The sequence below is a fragment of the Bos taurus genome, chromosome 15 (assembly GCF_002263795.3).
Source record: "Bos taurus isolate L1 Dominette 01449 registration number 42190680 breed Hereford chromosome 15, ARS-UCD2.0, whole genome shotgun sequence".
NCBI lineage: Eukaryota > Metazoa > Chordata > Mammalia > Artiodactyla > Bovidae > Bos > Bos taurus.
The window spans coordinates 63658244-63682701 of record NC_037342.1 but is presented as its reverse complement, the minus strand read 5'-3'; the positions used below and the strand labels follow the sequence as shown (position 1 = coordinate 63682701).

The 24458-nt window shown below is 40.4% G+C and overlaps 1 protein-coding gene across 3 annotated transcripts; it reads right to left on the bottom strand.

Moving 5' to 3' along the window:
- Nucleotides 1-343: 343 nt before the first annotated feature.
- Nucleotides 344-23312, bottom strand: DEPDC7 (DEP domain containing 7). 3 transcript variants are annotated; one of them, XM_015474806.3, is made up of 10 exons: nt 23190-23312; nt 22353-22415; nt 8011-8401; nt 6161-6288; nt 5173-5362; nt 2321-2532; nt 1429-1571; nt 1125-1250; nt 954-1032; nt 344-666 (listed from the first exon to the last, which is right to left on the bottom strand). In XM_015474806.3, the coding sequence occupies exons 3-10, from the start codon at nt 8235-8237 to the stop codon at nt 473-475; spliced, it is 1299 nt and encodes a 432-aa protein (XP_015330292.2). In that variant the 5' UTR covers nt 8238-8401; nt 22353-22415; nt 23190-23312; the 3' UTR covers nt 344-472.
- Nucleotides 23313-24458: the final 1146 nt, after the last annotated feature.

The window sequence follows — 24458 nt, the reverse complement described above, 5'->3', positions numbered from 1 at the left end:
AAGCTTTAAAAGATGCTGAAGTTGTCAAAAGCATTAGGACAGTTCAATTTCTGACTTGTCTACAGTTTATGGTAACTGACAAATTCATTTTAGCATAGCCTAAATTTCTATCTTGTATCTTCAAGAAATATACCTTTCAAGGTACAAACCACACTCCTATTAACTTGTAATTACAGACATCCTAACTGTTTAATACTTTATTTTATAAACGCTGCAATGTCCCATCATTTAAATTCCCAGGATGTTCTATAAAGTATTGTGCACAATAATTATAAATCAACTCACCTGAGAGAGGTCAATACTTAACAGCAATACACCACCTAATACTCAGTTTCACAAAAGGTTATACAAAAAATGTTTTATTAAGTACAGTTTCATACTTAGAGGAACATCTAATATTACAATATGATTGAATCTTTAGGATACATAATTTATTCTTAAAATGCACAAGTTATATACAGATACTGGAAACTCAGTCCCCAAAATACTCAATAAACACGTCTGGGTGACACTTATAGAACTGACCTAACAATTTTTTCTTCTCTTTGGTGGAAAGTTTTGAATCCTCATCAATATTTTTTAGTAAATTCAACAGCTCATCCTTGGTTGTCTTCCTTGTATGGTCAGAATAATCACTTCGATCAATTCTCTGGCAATAAATATATCCTTAAAGTTTAAAAGTAAAAAGTTCAGTTAATGGATCTAGTCCTCAGATTTAACAAGAAAAAAACCACTTGTATATATATATATTTTTTTTTCTTCCCCCACTTTATAAAATGCATGTAAAGGTGCTAAGCACTGCTGACTTTCTAACCCTGTCAGGTTGCTTTTCTGACATAAAAAGGCTCTCTGCTAAGTCTGAATAGCTCTGAGAAGATGAGTTAGAGTCTAGCTGAAGCTAAAATGCAACTACTTATCCTCGTGAGACATGGAAGGAGTATTTCTCAGATTACCTGCGTCTCTGTTTGGATCTCTTCCTTTCTGAATGTCCATGAGCTTAATACTGACAATTTTATGTAGAGTTCCAGGAATCTTACAAAAAAAAAAAAGAAGGCACATGGAACATTATGCATTTTAAGTTAGTGATCTATTACATAAGTTCAACTTTACGTTCAGAGTTTTACCTTAAAAACATCTCTTTGATGATCCATTAAAAAGAGCACCAGAAGGTCAGTTTTGCCTTTGGATAAATTTTTATTGTGAACAATAGCTTTTGAGAACATCCTTTTCACAACCATTCGGTTGTCACTCTGTAAAAGAATATATACCCAATAGAATTTATTTTTAAGAATAAATGTAATATAAAAAGCAATGTTAAATATTAATAGCTACTGTCCATTTCCACATACTTGATGCTGATAATGGAATAATATGTCCTGTAAGTATCACAGATACTGAATACAATTAACATTTAGACAAAAGACTTACTTCTTGCTGTAATTTAAATTCAGAAGGATGTGCTGCAACAGCCATGAAATACAGCAGTCTTCTAAATTCTTCTCTATTTTGGGAATCCAAAAGCTTTAGAAAGAGCTGAGTAGCTTCTAATGCTATTTCAGTCTTCCCATTCACTTTTGCCAAAAGGAAAAAAATGCTTTAATTTTGACCAGACACAACTATATCAAAGGGAACAAAAGTCAAGCTAAAACTTAAGCTAATCAGTAAACTTATCCAAAATTATGTTCAACAGCAAAACAAAGAGACTAGGAATTAAAATGAATGACCAATACCATCAAGAAAGCCTATACTCAAACTGGCAAGTCCTAAGTCCTTGTCATTCACAAATCTTAGGATATTAAATCTAATGTGACTTTGTAAATAAATTCTCAGCCCATGTTTTCCAATAATTCATGACATTTCAAGGGTACACTATGTATACAGTACTGATATAGCCAACTCTGAGAAAAACAGGATTCTTTGAAATCTGCAACTTGTTTTCAACAAACCACGTGGAACAGTCTGCCTCACTGGCACAGGGACAAAGCAGAGTGTCTGCCACTGTGAAGAGGATGACTGGAGAATGGTGACAGTGCTGGTAACACTTTCTGAAAAAGAGAACTGCTGCTCTATGCTTATTAAGTTTCCAGTGAATGAGAGCAGCATTCACCTGTAGCGACCAGAAGTCCCTGCATGACTTCAGAGCTCAGTAAAGCTGCTTTCCAAATGAACCATGGAAGTTTTGGGAAAAACATACTTTCCATGGATTAGTCTAGATCCATTCCCAGCCTGAAGTAATATCATTTTGGTTAATTTTGGGACAAGAAACTTTGTCCTGTTCCCTCCAAAGAGAAATTTTAGTATTCAGTAACATCTTACTTACCTAGGAGTTCTGCAATTCCATTATGAACATCAGATAAGTGATTTAACAGAGGTTCCCTACTACTGTAATATTTGCTAATGGCATCAAACAGAAGTTCTTTCACTAAGTCTATTCTATCTGGTTGCTCAGGAAAGTTTCTGCTTATGTCTACCACCATCTGGTCTGGAAGGTATTCCAAGCAATCAATTGCTGAAGAGAGCCACTCATCTTCCCTATGAGAGAAAAGAATTATTTTAAAAAGCAAAGGATAACCAATAAACCCATACCTGATTTACTAGCTGTTTCAAGTTTCCCACTAAGATGAATCTCTATACACCTTTGGGGCTGCTATTTGCTGTTTAGTCCCTAAGTCATGTTTGATTGTTTGTGACCCCATGGACTGTAGCCCGCCAGGGTTGGATGGGATTTTCCAGGCAAGAATACTGGAATGGGTTGCCATTTCCTGCTCCAGGAGATCTTCCTGACCTGGGGATCAAACCCATGTCTCCTGCTTGGCAGGTGGATTCTTTACCACTGAGCCACCTGGGAAGCCAAAGATATGTATAATTCTTTACAGCTTGTATAATGGATATGTATAATTCTATAGCTAGGTCATGTATCACAGATAAAAAGTTGATTTTAATATGTCTTCACTCTTTTTTAAAGCAAAAACAGAAGCTATCCACTATAATACAGGCCTGAAAAGGACATCAGAATTCAAATTCCACTCCTTAAATTTACTATTGAGGTCCAGAAACTCTTAAATTACTGGCTCAGGGTCCCAGGAAGGACTAGATCCCAGATCTGATTCCTAAACCAGCATTTTTCTCATATACTGTGGTTTACTTCAAAGCTCTGGGTATGATCTATCATCTCTGACTCTGGCTAGAAGAGAATAGAGGAAGACAAGTTAGGGTTTCAAAATAATTAAATATTAATTAGCCATTTCTAATAAAATCCCAGTTGGGTAACTTAAGAAAATTGCTACATTTTAAGAAATAGAATGACTAACTTTTAACATTCAATTTGTTAATACGGGCATCAGCAGTACATGAACCAAGAACTTTTGGATATACAAGCTGGGTTTAGAAAAGGCAGAGGAACCAAAGATCAAATTGCCAGCATTCAATGGATCCTGGAGAAAGCTAGAGAACTGCAGAAAAACATCTGCTTCATTGACTACGCTAAAGCCTTTTACTGTGTGGATCACAAGAAACTGTGGGAAATTCTTAAAGAGATGGGTGTACCAGACCACTTTACCGGTCTCCTGGGAAAACTGCATGTGCATCAAGAAGCAACAGAACTGGACATGGAACAACTGACTAGTTCAAAATTGGGAAAGGAGTATGACAAGGCAGTGTATTGTCACCCTACTTATTTAACTTACATGCAGAGTACATCATGAAAAATGCTGGCCTAGATGAATCACAAGCTGGAATCAAGACTGCTGGGAGAAATATCAGCAACCTCAGATAGGCAGATGCTAGCACTCTAATGGTAGAAAGGGAAGAGGAACTAAAGAGCCTCTTAATGAAGGTGAAAGAGGAGAGTGAAAAAGCTGGCTTGAAACTCAACGTTTAAAAAACTAAGATCATGGCATCCAGTCCCATCACTTTGTGGAAAACAGATGGGGGAAAAATTGAAACAGTGACAGATTTTATTTTCTTGGGCTCCAAAACCACTGTAGACAGTGACTACAGCCATGAAATTAAAAGACGCTTGCTTCTTGGAAGAAAAGCTATGACAAATCTAGACAGTGTATTAAAAAGCAGAGACAGCACTTTGCCAATAAAAGGTCCATATAGTCAAAGCTATGGTTTTTCCAGTAGTCATGTATGGATGTGAGAACTCGACCATAAAGAAGGCTGAGCACCAAACTGATGCTTTCGAACTGTGGTGCTGGAGAAGACTCTTAGGAGTCCCTTGGACTGCAAGGAGATCCAACAAGTCAATCCTAAAGGAAATCAACCTTGAATATTCATTGCAAGGACTGATGCTGAAGCTCCAATATTTTGGCCACCTAATGTGAAGAGCTGACTCACTGGAAAGACCCTGAAGCTGGGAGAGATGGAAGGCTAAAGGAGAATGGGGCAGCAGAGGATGAGATGGTTGGATGGCATCACCGACTCAATGGACATGAATCTGAGCAAACTCCAGGAGACAGTGAAGGACAGGGGAGCCTGGCATGCTGCAGTCCACGGGGTCGCAAAGAGTCAGACACAACTTATCAACTGAACAACAACAAATAGTTTAAAAAAAAAATCATATCTTCCACTGCTGTGGACTCAGGACAACTAATTCTGCCACCACCCAGGTCAGGTCACCTCCTGTGGTCATCAGCTTCATCTTAAGATGTAGACAGATGATCTTTTAAGGTCAATTTCTGATTCTGTACTTAAAATTTAAGGTCATTATAAAATACCTTCACCTATTAATTTAAATTGTATAAATGTAATTTAAATTCTTATGTTGGGATTATTTTTTTCACGTAAGGTTTTAAGCTACCTTTTGACATTCAACTATATTAATAGTTCATTAGAATGTAGAACTGGTGAAGTACTAGAAATGTAAGACCAGACAGCTCTAAGAGACTAGACAGACCTATATTTTAACAAAGAAGGTGGAGCATAATCATTTTCTTCACTTGATATGCAAGTAAGATATATGTTGAAAAAAAATGAATATGATAAATAATGACATTTAAATCTCATTAATTTTGACCAAGGTAATTTTGTTCTTCATTTTTCCCAACAATGATAATATCAACTGACAAAGCATATCTGATTGTATGGACAGAAGAATTCAAAAGATTATCTTAAAACTAATTATCTTCCTACAAATACACTCAAATTATTACAGGTTTTTCCACATACTGAGAATCACTGTAAGCCTTGAGAATCCCTCGATCCAGATAGTTCCTGTTGTTGACCAAGTCAAGCTGCCTCTTAGGCTGACTAACTTTAGGTATCATCTCTTGCCGTTTGAGGAGGGAGTCAAGGAGAGGAAGGTCTATAAGCTGGAGCAGTCGCCCTATTGTTTCTTCTTGCCACACTTCATTAATAACTGCACAGGGAAAATGACAAGGGGAAAGTTAACAGCAGTTACTACAGGCTCACCACAGTATCTGCCTAGGCAGGTCTAAGCTAATAAATTTGTGGAAAAAGAAAACAAAAGAGAAAGTCAGTTTTATGAAGTGGTTTCTTATAACAAAGGAACAACAATTCAAGATTTGTTGTAAAGTGTAGGAGAACAGACTTTGGACAACAGGAATTCTTTTCATTCTTGTACTGTAAAAAGCAATATGGCTTGATAAGAGATCAAGTCATATAACATGTTAATAAGGACCGAGGAAGAAAGAATGAGTCATTCAGTCTGAAAACTCGTCTGAAACTATTGGCTGCAGATTATTCCACTCAGGGTTTCCACAAGTGGGATGGGGGAGGGAAGGTGGAAATCCGTCCTTAAAACCACATTCCACGGCCATAGACAAAGAAGAACATAAGAATCCTGTTAATGTTTTAATATAATTTTCCAATTTTTTACTGACTCTAATAAAATCTTAGAGAAAGCTAGAGAACAGATTTTAAATAAATTTTTTTAAAAATCTGCATGCAAATCATTTCAGATTTGAACCTCTGCCAGCTGATAGGACAAAAGTCAGTGTTCAGAATTGCAACACTGATCTATTTGTTAAAGATAATAGACCTCTGTTAAAACTTAATATAAACAGCTTTAATACACAGTGTGCTCTTTCTCTGTGCTCTGAATATCTAAATTCTAATAAAGGTTAAGACTGAAAAAATTTAAATAACTTTATTTGAAGTTAGTCTTCTATTCCTTCCTGTATCATCTTGAGCTTACCTTGTGGAGACAAGGTTGCAGAGATATTTACACGAGGAGAGTCGGCAGGCTTTAAACTCAGGTTTTCCCACAGAGCCTCTAAACTTGTCGATCTGATGTCAGAGGACTTAAATAATGTATCTGCATATCTACAACAAATTTATTTCATAAATTTTTATTAGTAAGCCCACAGAAATATTTTTGCATTTGAGAGCTAAGAGTGTCTAGACAGTTTATGTATTCCACAGCAAAAGCATAACAAATTCAAATTCTAAGAGGAGGATAAAATATAAGACATGCCACCTTCTTTCTCAAGCCTGAATATATACTCTAAATAAATTCTCCTTTGAGCACTTAAAGTGATTCAATGACTAAAACTGTGTCTCCAATTTTAAAACACAATCAGACATAGTCAAACTTAATTATGCTTATCATTTTTATTAGTGATCTCTATTTCCAGGGCATTCTCTGGTAGACAGTGCTCATCAAATATGGATCTACAATCCCCTACTCACAATTCTGAAACCCAAAAAGCTTTGAAAAATTCAAAGTTGTCTATTCAGAATTCATACAGTGACAAAACCTGTTTTGAGATTTTCATAGCCTTTATATCTATCCCAGTGAATATGAACGTTTTCACTGCAGAAATATTAATGTGTTTGATTACCAGATGCTGTCCCAGATCCCTCTAGGAGTGTTATCTGCATGCATGCTCAGCTGTGTCTGAGCAACCCCATGGACTATAGTCTGCCAGGGTTTTCTGTCTATGGAATTCTCCAGGCAAGAAAACTGTAGTGGGTTGCCACTTCCTACTCCAGGGGATCTTCCTGGCCCAGATATCAAACCTATGTCTCCTGTGTCTAGGAGTGTTATCTAGTAAATGATATATGTATATTATTAGCTTTCTAAAATCTCCAAAGTTCCAAATTTCGATAAGCATCTGTTCCAAAGGTTTCAGATAAAGCACAGGGATCTCCATTTGGAAAGTACTGACCATGCCCTACCTGTCCCACTTCCTTCATATACAGAGAAGTACGTTTTATCATGTTTTACATATAGAATTAAAAAACACTTCAAAGTCAATACACTATACGTCTGACTTTGGGTCAGATCTGAACTTTAAGAGCTTCAATTACACAGTCACCTCCTCACCATTAAGCTGAGGGGAATAAAAGGGAAAAGTTTTATTTCATGACAAATAACTACGTTAACTATGCACTTATGACCTATATCCATTTCAGTCACTGGGTTCTACAATGTTGTCTCCCTTTAAATGGTTCCTCCTCCTCCACCACTGCTGCCTACTTCCTCCTCATCTGTAGATCACAGTATTGCAACAGATTCCTACCTAGCTCTCCCCATTAGGCTGTCCATATAGCTGCCAGGATGACCTTTCTGAAGGTCAATCTCATCATACTTTGAGTCTTTCTATGGCCTCCCTGACATCTGTGTGATCACATGCAAACTCCCTAACATGTCCTATAAATTTTCTGCATTCTGGCTCCTTTCATATTTCACAGCTGCTACTTCCTGGATTCTAGTGACAACCCACCTGTTTGTCTTCCATACCACTTTGTGTATAAACTCTCTAATATTCTTTATACTATAATTGTAACTTGAAGCAGGAAAATCAAAATTTGTTGATGACTTCCAATAAGAATTCTAGGAGATATCAAATAAAAGTTCACTCTATCAAATTTACCCACAGACCCAGATTTTAGCCTAATTTACTATTTCAAAAGATAGTCAGCATCTCACTAAAAAGTAGACAAAATCCTGTAAACATCCCCTCTGCCAATATCCTGAGACTGATTATGCTAACAAGGTGCCTCTTCCTGCCAATATTAAATGAAAATCTAACATATACTCACCTGGAAGGTGAACATACTTTGTTTTCTTTCCCTAACTGACTGTCTTGGTTAGGTGTCGTTGTGAATCTATAAAGGCTGCAGCTACTATCTTCAAATGTGGGTTTTTTGTCTTTTCCGAAGACTTTGGTTGGAACTGCTTCAAATACTTTGTAGTCCATAAGTGCCTGACAAACTCTTACCACTTTGGCCCGCGGAATATCTACATCACCAAAATATTTATTCTGCATTAGGTGAGAAAAAATGACATCCACAGCTTCTGAACCAACAAAGCAGTCATTGTGTCTTTTTAAATGGTGCCTTCGTTTTTTCACCTCCACCTGTGTTTGAAGAGTGTTTATAATGCTGCTCCAAACATATGTGGCTCCAAATGGCTTCTGGGCTACACTGAAACCTGAAATGGGAAAAATCACAGACTCACCTGGCTCATTTGTAATAAGGTCTAAGCAAGCCTTAAGTAAAAAGTAGCAATCTCCAAAGCTATTAATAAGGAACAATTATGAGGGCAGCTTGTTATTGAAATATGAAATTATTAGTAGCAATTAATTAAAAAGTTACTGCCTACTATACGCTAAACACTGTTCTATGTGTTAGGATAAAAGAATGGGCAAAATAAAGTCCCTGTTCTTAAGGACTTAAACACACTTTGTGGGAAGATATCCACAACACATATATGTTAGATCAGTGCCAAGAAGGTAAGTAAAGCCAGGTAAGAGAGAGAATGCTATTTTAGATGGGAGGTCAGGAAAGACCTCTCTGACAAGGTGATCCCTTGGCAGAAGCCTGAGTAAAATCAGGGGGCAAGCTGTGCAGTTATCTGAGGGGAAAGCCGAGAAAACAGAAAGAGCAAAGGCCTTGAGGAGGAGGGAGGTGCTCTGCTGAGAACAGGAGAGAGGCCACCACAACCTACTCAGGTGACCAAGGAAAAGAACAGAAGTGAGATCAGAGAAGAGTGAAAATGGGAGTGAGCGGTGCAGATCAAATAAGACCTTGTGGCAGTTACCAATTAAGGAACTCTATTAAATGCCTTACACAGATGATCTAATCTTAGCAACTCTATGAAGCAGACATTGCCATATTTGTGAAATGGAAAACAGATATACAGAGGTTAAGTATAACTTCTGAACATTATATTGTAATGGTGGTGCTGGGATTTAGTTCATGGTCTATATGATTTCAAAGCATTTACTAGTCAGATAGATAACTAGACAGACAGATGTATAGTTATAGATATACATTCACACATAATGCTTGTTGGAATAAACTAATTTTTAAAAGCTTCTTATTATGCATGCTCATGAATTAAGTGCTTTGTAAACTAACAGTTTGGTTCCTGCTCAACAGGAGCTTAGAGACTATTGCAAAGATAGGAGAAGCACAGAAATAAAGTAAGGATTTAGCCAAATAGAAAAGAAAGAAAACATGCTTTCAAATATTTATATGTTTCCTCACTTTAATAAATTGATATTTGACATAGCTACGAAGAAGAAAAGGAGAAATAATGAAAAGAAAATGGACCTTAAGTTTTAGCAAGCTAATGGAATTAATCTAGCTAATCATCAGCTTGCTGCCTATCTGGCTTGCTCTTTCCTTTTATGGAAACACAGTATACCTTTTTTTTTTTTTTTTAAACTTTACATAATTATATTAGTTTTGCCCAATATCAAAATGAATCCACCACAGGTATACATGTGTTCCCCATCCTGAACCCTCCTCCCTCCTCCCTCCCCATACCATCCCTCTGGGTCGTCCCAGTGCACTAGCCCCAAGCATCCAGTATCGTGCATCGAACCTGGACTGAAATTGAAAACTGATTACTTCCCTTGTGTGAGCATCCTAAGTTGCCTCAATCATGTCTGACTCTTTGCAACGCCATGGACCATAGCCCACCAGGCTCTCTGTCCATGGGATTCTCCAGGCAAGAATACTGGAGCGGGCTGCCATGCCCTCCTCTGCAGGGAATTCTCCCAACCCAGGGATCGAACTCAGGTCTCCTGCATCACAGGCAGACTCTCAACCATCTGGGCTACCAGGGAGACTCATTTCCCTTAGAGTAGTCTAGAAAAGAAAAGCAACATGCAACAGCACAACAGAAAGGAAGAAGGGGAATTATCATTAAAGAAATTCCTACTTGAAACAACCTTCCTTTGTTAGATAGAATGTGTAAGATGAAAGCAAAGGTACGTTTCTGAGGCATATTAAAACTCCACCTGGGAATTCCCTTGGCATTCTAGAGGTTAGGACTCCACACATCCACTGTGGGGGGCCAGGTTTCAATCCCTGACTGGGGAACTAAAATCCCATAAACTTTGTGGTATGCCTGGGGAAAAAACCTCAACTCAGTGCACGAGTCATAAATTTTAAGTGGGTCATTTGAAATTCATCTTTTGTGTTGAAATAAACATAAGGACTGCAGTGAGCCATAGCCAAAATTATCTACCATACCAATTATGGTAGATAATTTTGTATCTACCATAAATACTCCTTTTCCTATTTGGAACCAGTCTATTGTTCCATGTCCAGTTCTAACTGTTGCTTCCTGACCTGCATACAGATTTCTCAAGAGGCAGGTCAGGTGGTCTGGTATTCCCATCTCTATAAGAATTTTCCACAATTTATTGTGATCCACAAAGTCAAAGGCTTTAGCATAGTCAATAAAGCAGAAATCGATGTTTTTCTGGAACTCTCTTGCCTTTTCTATGATCCAGCAGATGTTGGCAATTTCTATGCCTTTTCTAAAACCAGCTTGAATATCTGGAAGTTCATGGTTCATGTACTGCTGAAGCCTGGCCTGGAGAATTTTGAGCATTACTTTACTAGTGTGTGAGATGAGTGCAATTGTGAGGTAGTTTGAGCATTCTTTGGCATTGCCTTTCTTTGGGACTGGAATGAAAACTGACCTTTTCCAGTCCTGAGGCCACTGCTGAGTTTTCCAAATATGCTGGCATATTGAGTGCAACACTTTCACAGCATCATGTTTTAGAATTTGAAATAGCTCGACTGGAATTCCAGCACCTCCACTAGCTTTGTTCGTAGTGATGCTTTCTAAAGCCCACTTGACTTCACATTCCAGGATATCTGGCTCTAGGTGAGTAATCACACCATCGTGATTATCTGGGTCATGAAGGTCTTTTTTGTACAGTTCTTCTGTGTATTCTTGGCATCTCTTCTAATATCTTCTGCTTCTGTTAGGTCCATACCATTTCTGTCCTTTATTGAGCCCATCTTTGCATGAAATGTTTCCTTGGTATCTCTAATTTTCTTGAAGAGATCTCTAGTCTTTCCCATTCTGTTGTTTTCCTCTATTTCTTTGCATTGATAGCTGAGGAAGGCTTTCTTATCTCTCCTTGCTATTCTTTGGAACTCTGCATTCAAATGGCTATATCTTTCCTTTTCTCCTTTGCTTTTTGCTTCTCTTCTTTTCACAGCTATTTGTAAGGCCTCCCCAGACAGCTATTTTGCTTTTTTGCATTTCTTTTGCATGGGGATGGTCTTGCTTCCTGTCTCCTGTACAATGTCATGAACCTCCACCCATAGTTCATCAAGCACTCTTATCAGATCTAGTCCCTTAAATCTATTTCTCACTTCCACTGTATAATCCTAAGGGATTTGATTTAGGTCATACCTGAATGGTCTAGTGGTTTTCCCTACTTTCCTCAATTTAAGTCTGAATTTGACAATAAGGAGCTCATGATCTGAGCCACAGTCAGCTCCTGGTCTTGTTTTTGCCAACTGTATAGAGCTTCTCCATCTTTGGCTGCAAAGAATATAGTCAATCTGATTTTGGTGTTGACCATCTGGTGATGTACCTGTGTAGAGTCTTCTCTTGTGTTGTTGGAAGAGGGTGTTTGCTATGACCAGTGGGTTCTCTTGGCAAAACTCTATTAGCTTTTGACCTGCTTCATTCTGTACTCCAACAGCCAAAGTTGCCTGTTATTCCAGGTGTTTCTTGACTTCCTATTTTTGCATTCCAATCCCCTATAATGAAAAGGACATCTTTTTTGGGTGTTAGTTCTAGAAGGTCTTGTAGGTCTTCATAGAACCGTTCAACTTCAGCTTCTTCAGGATTACTGGTCGGGGCATAGACTTGGATTCCATGATATTGAATGGTTTGCCTTGGAAATGAACAGAGATCATTCTGTTGTTTTTGAGACTGTATCCAAGTACTGCATTTTGGACTCTTCTGTTGACTAGGATGGCTACTCCATTTCTTCTATGGGATTCTTGCCCACAGTAATAGATACAATTGTCATCTGAGTTAAATTCACCCATTCTAGTCCATTTTAGTTCGCTAATTCCTAAAATGTCAACGTTCACTCTTGCCATCTCCTGTTTGATCACTTCCAATTTGCTTTGATTCATGGACCTAACATTCCAGGTTCCTATGCAATATTGCCCTTTACAGCATCAGACCTTGCTTCCATCAGCAGTCACATACACAATTGGGTGCTGTTTTTCCTTTGGCTCCGTCTCTTCATTCTTTCTGGAGTTATTTCTTCACTGATCTCCAGTAGCATACTGGGCACCTACTGACCTGGAGAGTTCATCTTTCAGTGTCCTATCTTTCTGCCTTTTCATACTATTCATGTTTCATACTATTTCATCAAAGAGCCTCTTGATGAAAGTGAAAGAAGAGAGTGAAAAAGTTGGCTTAAAGCTCAACATTCAGAAAACAAAGATTATGGCATCCGGTTCCACTCAGTTCAGTTCAGTCGCTCAGTCGTGTCCGACTCTTTGCGACCCCATGAATCGCAGCACGCCAGGCCTCCCTGTCCATCACCAGCTCCAGGAGTTCACTCAGACTCACGTCCATTGAGTCAGTGATGCGATCCAGCCATCTCATCCTCTGTCGTCCCCTTCTCCTCCTGCTCCCAATCCCTCCCAGCATCAGAGTCTTTTCCAATGAGTCAACTCTTCACATGAGGTGGCCAAAGTACTGGAGTTTCAGCTTTACCATCATTCCTTCCAAAGAAATCCCAGGGCTGATCTCCTTCAGAATGGACTGTTTGGATCTCCTTGCAGTCCAAGGGACTCTCAAGAGTCTTCTCCAACACCACAGTTCAAAAGCATCAATTCTTCAGCACTCAGCCTTCTTCACAGTCCAACTCTCACATCTATACATGACCACAAGAAAAACCATAGCCTTGAATAGACGGACCTTTGTTGGCAAAGTAATGTCTCTGCTTTTCAATATGCTATCTAGGTTGGTCATAACTTTCCTTCCAAGGAGTAAGCGTCTTTTAATTTCCATTACTTCATGGCAAATAGATGGAGAAACAGTGGAAACAGTGGCAGATTTTTTTTTGGGGGGGTTCCAAAATCACTGAAGATGGTGACTGCAGCCATGAAATTAAAAGACACTTACTCCTTGGAAGGAAAGTTATGATCAACCTAGACAGCATATTAAAAAGCAGAGACGTTACTTTGCCAACAAAGGTCCATCTAGTCAAGGCTACGGTTTTTCCAGTAGTCATGTATGGATGTGAGAGTTGGACTATAAGGAAAGTTGAGTGCCGAAGGACTGATGCTTTTGAACACTGGTGTTGGATAAAACTCTTGAGAGTCCCTTGGACTGCAAGAAGATCCAACCAGTCTATCCTAAAGGAAATCAGTCCTGAATATTCACTGGAAAGACTGATGTTGAAGCTGAAACTCCAATACTTTGGCCACCTGATGCGAAAAGCTGACTCATCTGAGAAGACCCTGATGCTGGGAAAGACTGAAGGAGGGAGGAGAAGGGGACAACAGAGGATGAGATGGTTGGATGGCATCACCAACTCAATGAACATGAGTTTGAGTAAACTCCGGGAGTTGGTGATGGACAGGGAGGCATGTGTGCTTCAGTACATGGGGCTGCAAAGAATCAGACATGACTGAGCAACTGCACTGACTGACCATAAAAATTACTAAGAGACACACACAAACACAAAAAACCCTTTATTATGTGTTTGTATTATTTCCAATATCAAAAATAGATGGGTAATTTTACTATGGGCTTCCCTGGTGGCTCAGCTGGTCAAGAATCCGCCTGCAATGCAGGAGACCCTGGTTCGATCCCTGGGTTGGGAAGATCCCCTGGAGAGGGAAAGGCTACCCAGTGTCCGACTGCAACATGGGGTTGCAAAGAGTCGGACACAACTGAGCACCTTTCAGTTTTTCACATTCAATTTTACTGTCTACCCATTATTATGATGCTAGTTTAAAATTATCAGCAAGAATCTTTTAAATTATCAAGACATTAAAAAATTCCAGATACTTCATAATGTATTACTAAACAAAGAAGGAAGTAATTGATGGCAATTTTCCAAATATGTGAGTAGTTTTAAAAGCTGAATTAGGGAGATTCGACTAGAGAAATCAAGTTGAAACTAAATTTACTACTGGAACTGCGGTTAGTTGGGCTTCCCAGGTGGTGCTAGTGAAGAACCTGCCTGCCAATGTAGGAGACATAAGAGACGTGAGTTCAGTCCCTGGGTGGGGAAGATCCCCTGGAGGAGGGCATGGCAATCCACTCCAGCATTCTTGCTTAGAGAATCCCCATGGACAGAGGAGCCTGACAGGCTACAGCCTACAGGGTTGCAAAGAGTTGGCAATGACTGAAGTGACTTAACATGCATGCATGCACTACAGTTAGTCTCTATTGAGTAGAGCCAGAATCACACACTGGATGGAATCTCAAAATACGTCCTGGTCATTTCCCTGGTATCCAGAACTAGGAGTGGCTGTACTGTTTTCAGTCACTATGACTACATAAAAGGAGGAGTATCACTTAATATTCTTAACTTCCCTGGCGGCTCTGAGGGTAAAGCGTCTGCCTACAATGAGGGAAACCTGAGTTCAATTCCTGGGTTGGGAAGATCTCCTGGAGAAGGAAATGGCAACCCACTCCAGTATTCTTGCCTGGAAAATCCCAAGGACAGAGGAGCCTGGAAGGCTACAGTCCATGGGGTCACAAAGAGTCGGACACAACTGAGCAACTTCACTTTCACTTTTTCACTAATTCTTAACTTCCTAATAGACCAGAGACTATAGCTGAGATTTAAATGAACTTAAAATATTTGCTCATTAGTCTTTTTTCAAATCTTCATTATATTAACACTAGCTAACATCTGAATGTAGAGTTCCAAAGAATAGCAAGGAGAAGTAAGAAAGCCTTCCTCAGCTATCAATGCAAAGAAAAAGAGGAAAACAACAGAATGGGAAAGACTAGAGATCTCTTCAAGAAAATTAGAGATACCAAGGAAACATTTCATGCAAAGATGGGCTCGATAAAGGACAGAAATGGTATGGACCTAACAGAAGCACAAGATATTAAGAAGAGGTGGCAAGAATACACAGAAGAACTGTACAAAAAAGAGCTTCACGACCCAGATAATCATGATGGTGTGATTACTCAGCTAGATCCAGACATCCTGGAATGTGAAGTCAAGTGGGCCTTAGAAAGCATCACTATGAACAAAGCTAGTGGAGGTGATGGAATTCCAGTCGAGCTATTTCAAATCCTGAAAGATGACGCTGTGAAAGTGCTGCACTCAATATGCCAGCAAATTTGGAAAGCTCAGCAGTGGCCACAGGACTGGAAAAGGTCAGTTTTCATTCCAATCCCAAAGAAAGGCAATGCCAAAGAATGCTCAAACGACTGCACAATTGCACTTATTTCACATGCTAGTAAAGTAATTCTCAAAATTCTCCAAGCGAGGCTTCAGCAGTACATGAACCGTGAACTTCCAGATGTTCAACCTGGTTTTAGAAAAGGCAGGGGAACCAGAGATCAAATTGCCAACATCTGCTGGATCATGGAAAAAGCAAGAGAGTTCCAGAAAAACATCGATTTCTGCCTTATTGACTATGCTAAAGCCTTTGACTGTATGAATCACAATAAACTGGAAAATTCTGAAAGAGATGGGAATACCAGAACCACCTGATCTGCCTCTTGAGAAACCTATATGCAGGTCAGGAAGCAATGATCAGAACTGGACATGGAACAACAGACTGGTTCCAAATAGGAAAAGGAGTACGTCAAGGCTGTATATTGTCACCCTGCTTATTTAACTTATATGCAGAGTACATCATGAGAAGCGCTGGGCTGGAAGAAGCACAAGCTGGAATCAAGATTGCTGGGAGAAATATCAATAACCTCAGATATGCAGATGACACCACCCTTATGGTAGAAAGTGAAGAGGAACTAAAAAGCCTCTTGATGAAAGTGAAAGAGGAGAGTGAAAAAGTTGGCTTAAAGCTCAACATTCAGAAAACTAAGATCATGGCATTTGGCCCCATCACTTCATGGGAAATAGATGGGGAAACAGTGGAAACAATGTCAGACTTTATTTTTGGGGGCTCCAAAATCACTGCAGATGGTGATTGCAGCCATGAAATTAAAAGACGCTTACTCCTTGGAAGGAAAGTTATGATCAGCCTAGATAGTATATTGAAAAGCAGAGATATTACTTTGCCAACAAAGGTCCGTCTTGTCAAGGCTATGGTTTTTCCAGTGGTCATGTATGGATGTGAGAGTTGGGCTGTGAAGAAAGCTGAGCGTCAAAGAATTGATGCTTTTGAACTGTGGTGTTGGAGAAGACTCTTGAGAGTCCCTTGGATCTCTTGCAAGGAGATCCAACCAGTCCATCCTAAAGGAGATCAGTCCTGGGTGTTCATTGGAAGGACTGATGCTAAAGCTGAAACTCCAATACTTTGGCTACCTCATGCCAAGAGTTGACTCATTGGAAAAGACTCTGATAATGGGAGGGATTGGGGGCAGAAGGAGAAGGGGATGACAGAGGATGAGATGGCTGGATGGCATCACTGACCCAATGGACATGAGTTTGAGTGAACTCTGGGAGTTGGTGATGGACAGGGAAGCCTGGCGTGCTGTGACTCATGGGGTCGCAAAGAGTCAGATACGACTGAGCGACTGAACTGAACTGAACTGAAAATCTGAGGACTTACAATATAACAAGCTCTGCCTTCTCTCATTTAATCCTAATAAACTTCTCTGAAATAGTTAAAAATAGTCCTATTTTTAAGAAATTGAGGCTCAGTGAATTAAACTTACCTTCAATTTTATGCTACTAAATATACATTAGGATTTCCTAATATGTAAATATAAATATATTAAGTCACCAGATAGTTTTAGCATTAACCTTTCACTGAAGACTTGGATTAACTGAAAGAGTTTTAAGTGAGCCTATGAGATGAAATAAACAACAAACAACTTTAAGATTTGTAAGTCCTTAACCAAGCTATTTAGAAACAGTAGTCATTAATCCTAAAAAAAAGATTGGTATCATAAATTCTATGATATACTATCCACAGTACACAGGAAAGGAAAATAAGCAAGGTTTAAACTTGCAGAGCTCAGACTGCCTATTAAGTACCAACTAAACAGACTTCTGGGCTAGTAATAATACTAAAGATGAAACATATATAACAACAGTTGAGCTATAAGGAAGCATACAAATCCTCAGGGATAAAGCTGACTCACGTATTAATTTGAGATCAATAAGACAACTGATGGGGGTGAGAGCCTCAATGACGTGAAAATAGCTAATCTTTACAGGGAAAACAGGATATACAGAATATATTTCCCCATATTAACTTGCTGTTTAAATATGGGAAATCAGGAAGTCTTGCAGGTTGGATAACACAGTATAAAAGATTAAAGAACAGGTTAGAGCAGGGTAGTAGGCACCTGTGAGCCATCCAATGTTTCCAGAGTCCTCCAGGCATAATACAATTCAATCCTTTCAGGTCCTTTCTGTTCTCACTGACCATTAATTTGCAACCATTGCATCCTGGGATATTTCCCCTCAAGCATCACCACCCACAGACCCAAACTAGCTCATGTTCATACAGATACTTTAAAACATAATATACCCTGGACTTGATGAGTAAATGTGCCAAAACCCACACTAGGATAACCTGTTTTTTTAAATGCTGACTTCACCAGTTGAACACAAATCCCCCACATACTGGTTTGAAACTTCATATTTATCATCATCTAAGAGCTGAAATGAACATTGGGATCACTGACCATGGCCCAGTAAGAAGAATTACTGAGACCTCTAAACAGGATTCAAGAGACCGGAAGTATAAAATGAATGCTTTATGTAAGTCTAGCAATCAGAATTTAAGTTTCAGCTTTTCCTTAAACTTCACTTGCATATGAACTGGACACTTTTTTAAAATTCATACCATCTACAATGATGCTTCTTTGTTTACCATTTGGTTAAGCATGTTGTAAAGACATCATAACCTAATGATCAAAGTCTATAGAGACCAGCTGCAACAACTCTGAGTAAGAGATGTAACTTTTATAACATGGCTCCTTCATTTACTGATACAAGAGTTAAACACTATGTTCATGGCATGTTTCAAGTCTAAACTGATTTATAGGATTTTAGAGACTAAAACACATCACTTTCCATTTAGATATGGACACTTAACATCAAACAAAATATAAGAAGCGAAGCACGGGAACAAATTTGACCCGTCAGATAAAAAGCTCTGAGAAGCTATCAAGAGGCTCTGAAATTGTTTGAAACTAGGTCTAGAACATACTACACATGCTTGTGAGCACTACATAAGTCTAGGCTAGTTAACATTCAGTTTTCAAGCAGGTTCATCGTTATCTGCTTGAAAACAAGAACTATTTTTCAAAGGCAAAGACCGATCCTTTTCATGTATTTGAAATCTACCCAAAAAAGTTTATCAGCCACAAAAAGTTACACTTCTAATACTGAATTGATATGTATTTGTAATATCACGAATAATCATCTTTACTTATAAAAAATGCATGCTAAATAATCAAGTTATTATAGTAATAATTCCCTAAAAATCAAGTTATAAGGCAGACAGGTCAAGGAATTATATTTACACATATGTTACAAGCAGGTAATGAGTATCAGCCATGATCTATGTAGTTAGTTTTAACTACGGCCCTGCTGTGAGAACCAATATAAGGGTGAAAACAATTCTATAATCATTTCAAATAGATTAATAGATCTCCTTAGAAGATCAACAGACATTATAAAACTGGATCCCAATACTGGATCCCAATGTAAGGTAAATATATACACAATGTTACTAAAACATGTTACTTCAAAATTAGTATGTAACGATTTTATTTTCATTTTTGAGCATTAAACTGCCCCCTCTCCCCCAACACACACACAAGAATTCAGACAGCTTATGTTCAGCATATTTTGCACAAAACTTACACAGTGCGCCAGCGCCTTGTTGTTGTTTAGTCACCGAGTCACGTCCAACGCTTTTGAGACCCCCTCCTCTGTCCGTTGGATTTCTCAGGCAGGAATACTGGAGTGGGTTGCCATTTCCTTCTCCAGGGAATCTTCCTGACCCAGGGACGGAACCCACATCTCCTGAGCCACTAGGGAAGTCCATTCCTTTCAAATTTCCTTATAGTTCACAAAGGTTCAAATTATCCAGTACTTGTTAGTTGCAGATTATTGCCAACTATTAAAATATTTTAAAGAAGGGTTAACACAGTGGTTCCTAGTGGGTGATTTTTATCCCCTGTCCCGGACATTTGGCAATGTCTGGAGCCATTTTTGGCTGCTATATGCCAAGGAGAGGGAGGTGCTACTGATGTTTAGTGGGTAGAGGGGCCAGGGACACTGCTTAACATCACAGTGACAGGCCAGCCTCCACAACAAGGAAAATGTCAACAACGCTGAAGCTCAGAAACCCTCGGTTAAGTGAATACTGTTTAGACATGAAAAGTTGCATTAATGCAGCAGGCCTAATGCTGGGTTCTGTGAATAGAGAAAGACAACAGCTTGGGTTTTAGAGACCCAGAGAACTGGGTTCTATTCTTGGCTCCATCATTACTAATAACGCAATCGCGGGCAAGCTGCCTAACTTTTCTGGGGCAAAACATAGCTAATTCTACTTAAGGAAATGGCAACCCACTCTAGTGTTCTTGCCTGGAGAATCCCAGGGACAGGGGAGCCTGGTGGGCTGCCGTCTATGGGGTCACACAGAGTCGGACACGACTGAAGTGACTTAGCAGCAGCAGCAGTTATTGTGTGGGTCATCTGAGACATATGTCAAGTGGCTAGCACATATCCAGCAATTAACAGATGTATAAAAATCAAAGAGGAAACTGTCTCAATCTAGAAATGCCAAAGGAGACATGGATTCACAGTAATATATAATAACATCCTAGGTAGGACCCTGGAACTGAAAAAGGATATTCAGCAAAAACTAAGAAAAGCTGAGTAAAAGTATGGATATCAACACCAGTCCACTAACTGTGACAAATGTACTATACTAATAAAACAGCATGTTAATAGTCAGTGTGCACGCTCAGTCCTGTCCCACTCTCCGCAACCCATGGACTGTATAGCCCGTCAGGCTCCTCTGTCCATGGGATTCTCCAGGCAAGAATACCTGGAGTAGGTTGCCATTTCCTCCTCCAGGTGCTCTTCCTGACCCAGGGGCTGAACTTTCATCTTCCTGCATTGGCAGGTGGATTCTTTACCACTGCGCTACCAGGGAAGCCCTAATGTAACATGCCAATAATAAGGGAATCTGAGTGAAGGGTATATGGGAACTCTATGCACCAACTTCATGACTTTTTGTAAATCTAGATCTATTCTAAAAATTTGTAAATTTATTTAAAAAGTGAAAAAAAAGGAGGGTCTCTTTCTTCCTCTTCCTTTCTCTGAACTAAGGGAATGAACTAACCCACCTTCATTTACCCTTTACCCATTCCTACCACCTGGATGATGATGTCAAGCTCTGAACAGCAGTCAATCAAAGACCACCAGCAGATGAGAAGACAAATGTGACTCATACCAGAAGATTTAACTCTTCATCAGAAGATAAGTATATAAAATCCAAAATCACTTAGGATTGGGACAATTGTATTTAAGAATTACTTTTTTTCAAAAGAGCTTTTAAAACATTACTCACAGAATTAAGACAAAGGAAAAGAACTACATTTATTGGACATTAACCAAAATCTCATGAAAATAGATAAATGTAGAGAGCTGGGCTTTGGGTGTTAAACTAGGCAGCTGCGACTGAGTAGGGAAAACTTCCTATACACCAATATCAATATTGCAGCACTTTTTACTGTGTATTGGTTTTGGCTGGCCCAAACTTTGTCTTCCTCTGACACAGCATTAGAGATGTCACACAAGACTGACTGCCTCTGAAAAGAAGGCTGCAGGCAAACTATGTAAAATAAATAAAGAACAATTTTAAAATATGTTTAGAAGACTAGCAACGAAAGTAGGCACTGGCCCTTGCTTTAATTCATACAGATTAATGAGACAGCATATGGGAAGTACTTGAGCTCCCTGGAAAAGTGATATCAGGTGAATTCAAAGAATTAGGTTACAGTTAGAAAGGGATAACAGGGTACATACCACTTTTTTGCTCGTCTATATTAAAAGACAAATATCTTCAAAGGACTTACTAGAAGTTAGCATACAGACTTTATTTCTTCTACATAAATCAGGTCCCTGGTTGTTACAGCCCCTTTAAACTATGGAAGCATTATTAATAGGTAGAGAAACAGATCCAAAGCTGCTTGCCAGAGCACACAGAAAGAGAATGGCAAGGAACCAAGAACCAGAGGCTCCCATTACCGTGCTCACCAGGACTGTGACAAGGCTACTGAAGAGTGGAAGGGGGATTAACACAGGATAACAGGTAGGGTTCCAACTGCAGCAAGCGAAACAAATGAGAAAAGCCAGTGGGCCCTTCTCTGCCCACTGCACCTTGTGTGCAGAAGATAGTGGTTCTCTCCTTGGGTTCAAATTCGATAACCAACATTTCAACTCTTTCCTCTGAGAGTCATCTATTTAATTTTGAATACATATTCCCTTATCGTAAAAACCTGTTCACTAACAACCAAAGCTCAGAATTGGTATTTGGGCTGTTAGAGAAGACAAGGCTTTTAATCACGTAAAATTTGGGAATTTCACTCAGAAAGTAAGCCTAAAGATTTCTCAAGACTGTTTCCAGTATTGCTGATGTTATACTCCTAAATGATGAAGTATTCCCCTTCTCTTCACACTGTAAACACTGGAGAAATTCTGAATGTACCCATCAGATGCTTATTTGAATCCTTTCAATTGGAGAGTAAGATCGATATTAAGATAGTTCTTAGCAAACTACAAATGAGAAGTGGTTGTCTATCACAATTTACCATTAGCATTTTGAAAATTAAAAGAAGCATTTCTAATTCTAAGTAAAACACAAAAGTGGGGCCACTGAGATGTACCCAGTTTTACCCACGTCGATCCACTGACCACTGTCACCTTGAGGGAGGACTCATAAGTTCAAATGAAAGACTTAATAACAAGGGAACTTACGCTTATCCTATAAGCATCCTGCATAGCAGCTACAGAGAGGGGCGGGGGCGGAGTGTAACTTTTCTAAAAGGAAAACAAGAAAGCCAAGTGTTATCTGGACTCCTTAACTCTATCTACTAAGATGTAGGGTATACTAGAATCGGAATTTTAACATATCAGCAATTTTAACTGATCATCCGATTCCGTTCAATTGTTTGGATATTTAAAGAAACCAAGATGTAGCATACTAACATTCTAAGTAACCTGCCCTCTAAGACATGATTAAGCTGGCAAAAATCACTTGTCTCCCCTAATCTCAAGCAACCACTGAAAATCAAAAACTTCTGTTCATTTTAATACTCCTTATCCGGAAAGCGTAACTAATAAATGCTTTTTATGCCAAGTTCCTGGCGGCAGAAGTTAAACTTACATTAACAGAAACTTCTCAGCCCTCCCAGGAAGAGTCTGGGGAACAAAGCCGGCAAGAGAGGCTTTCGGCCCCTGGCTACACCGTGGAAGCACGGTGTGTGGCTCAGACAGTCACCAGTAACGATGTGGAGCCCGTTTGGAGACCTACTGAGAATGCCCGGCAGGCAGCTGGCGCACAGACTCGCGCGCGGCGAAGTTCAAGTCTGGGGAACTTAGGAGAAAGCTGGCTGCGAGGACAGCAGCCTCCGGCGCGGCAGCCCACCCGCGGGGGCGCGGGTCCAAGGAGCCACCGCAGTGCGGGGGCTCGCGGAGGCCGCTGCAGACCTGGCTGTAACGCGGCAGGGTCGCCGCCCGGGCGAGAATCGCAGCCTGCGTCCCCCACCCGCCCTGTGGCCCCCACCGTTTTCGGACCGGGTCCTCGGCACCTACCGGGAGGCCTCTGCACCGGACTCTGGAAAGCCGACAGGTTCAGCGCCGCCGCCTTCTCCCGCACCGTCGCCATGGCCGCAGGCCGCCGGGACAGGACCGCCTCAGACGACCGCACCGCGAAGTGGGCGCCCGCGTTGGAGCAGCCAGTTAACTGGCCCGGGGTGGGGCGGGGTTCCCGCCAGGCCCCGCCCCCGCCGCGCTCCGCTCGCCGCCGGTCACGTGCCGGCCGCGGCCCACGGTAACCTGCGGCCCGGCCAGCGAGGGAAAGGTGGGGCCCCGCCCCCGCCCTGGAGGTAGCCAGATGGGAAGCGTTTTGGTGTGCTGAGCCCTGCGAGTCCGCGCCGGCCGCATGCAACCAGCATCTCGCCGCCGTCTGCACAGCCCACGCGCAGACTGGCGTACGCGCCCAGGCTCAAGCCAGCTTCGGTGAAAGGCGCATCCACCGTGGATTAGCTCTGTTGCTTAACTGTCTTGGGCTTCAGTGCCCTCACCTGTGATGCGGGGGCAATGTCAGTACCCGCTTCACGGAATATTTTTATGAAGATTACACGAGCTAATTCATGTATTTTAGTTGCTGGGTCTGGAACATAAGTGCTTGAAATTCTGTCATGATGATAAATGCTTCGAATTTTTCACGCATCCCTTCCTGTAAAGAACAAATCTTTATCTGGCCTGGGAGAGCAATGTCTAGAGTTCACAGTCCAGGAGGGCAGCTGGCTTGCCTTGGGGCTGGCTGCCAAAGAAATCGGTGCCGCCTCCAAAATAACTCTGGGTCAAGTGGGTTAGGGACAGAGCTAGGAAAGAAGGGAATGGGGGGCTGTTAAGGGGAAGTTGAGAACAGGAAATCCAGGGACCCAGTGCTGGGGTACCTCGGGTGAGTGGTCTGAGACCAATAATTTAGTTGCCAAATTCTTGCGCCCCCATTTTACTCCCGAAATTTGGGGATTTAGCAATCATTTTAAACCTTTGGCACACATAAATATCTTTTCAGAAGGAGGGTGCCCGTGTGAACAGATTATTAAATCAGAATAGTTTTTATATGGGAGTTAGCTTATTGGAAAAGGCTCCGACACGTGGTTCCTTCAAAATGCTTAGAAGAATACATACATATGGTTATATCAAAAAACACTTGCCGAGAAACTGCGACCCTGGGCACCCCAGTTGAGTAGGTTAGACACGGGCTCCTACGATTTAGAAACTGGTGCCAGGATTGGCCTTTTTTATGAGCTCTCTCCCCCTGGTGGCAGTAAAACCCAGTCTCGCCACTGT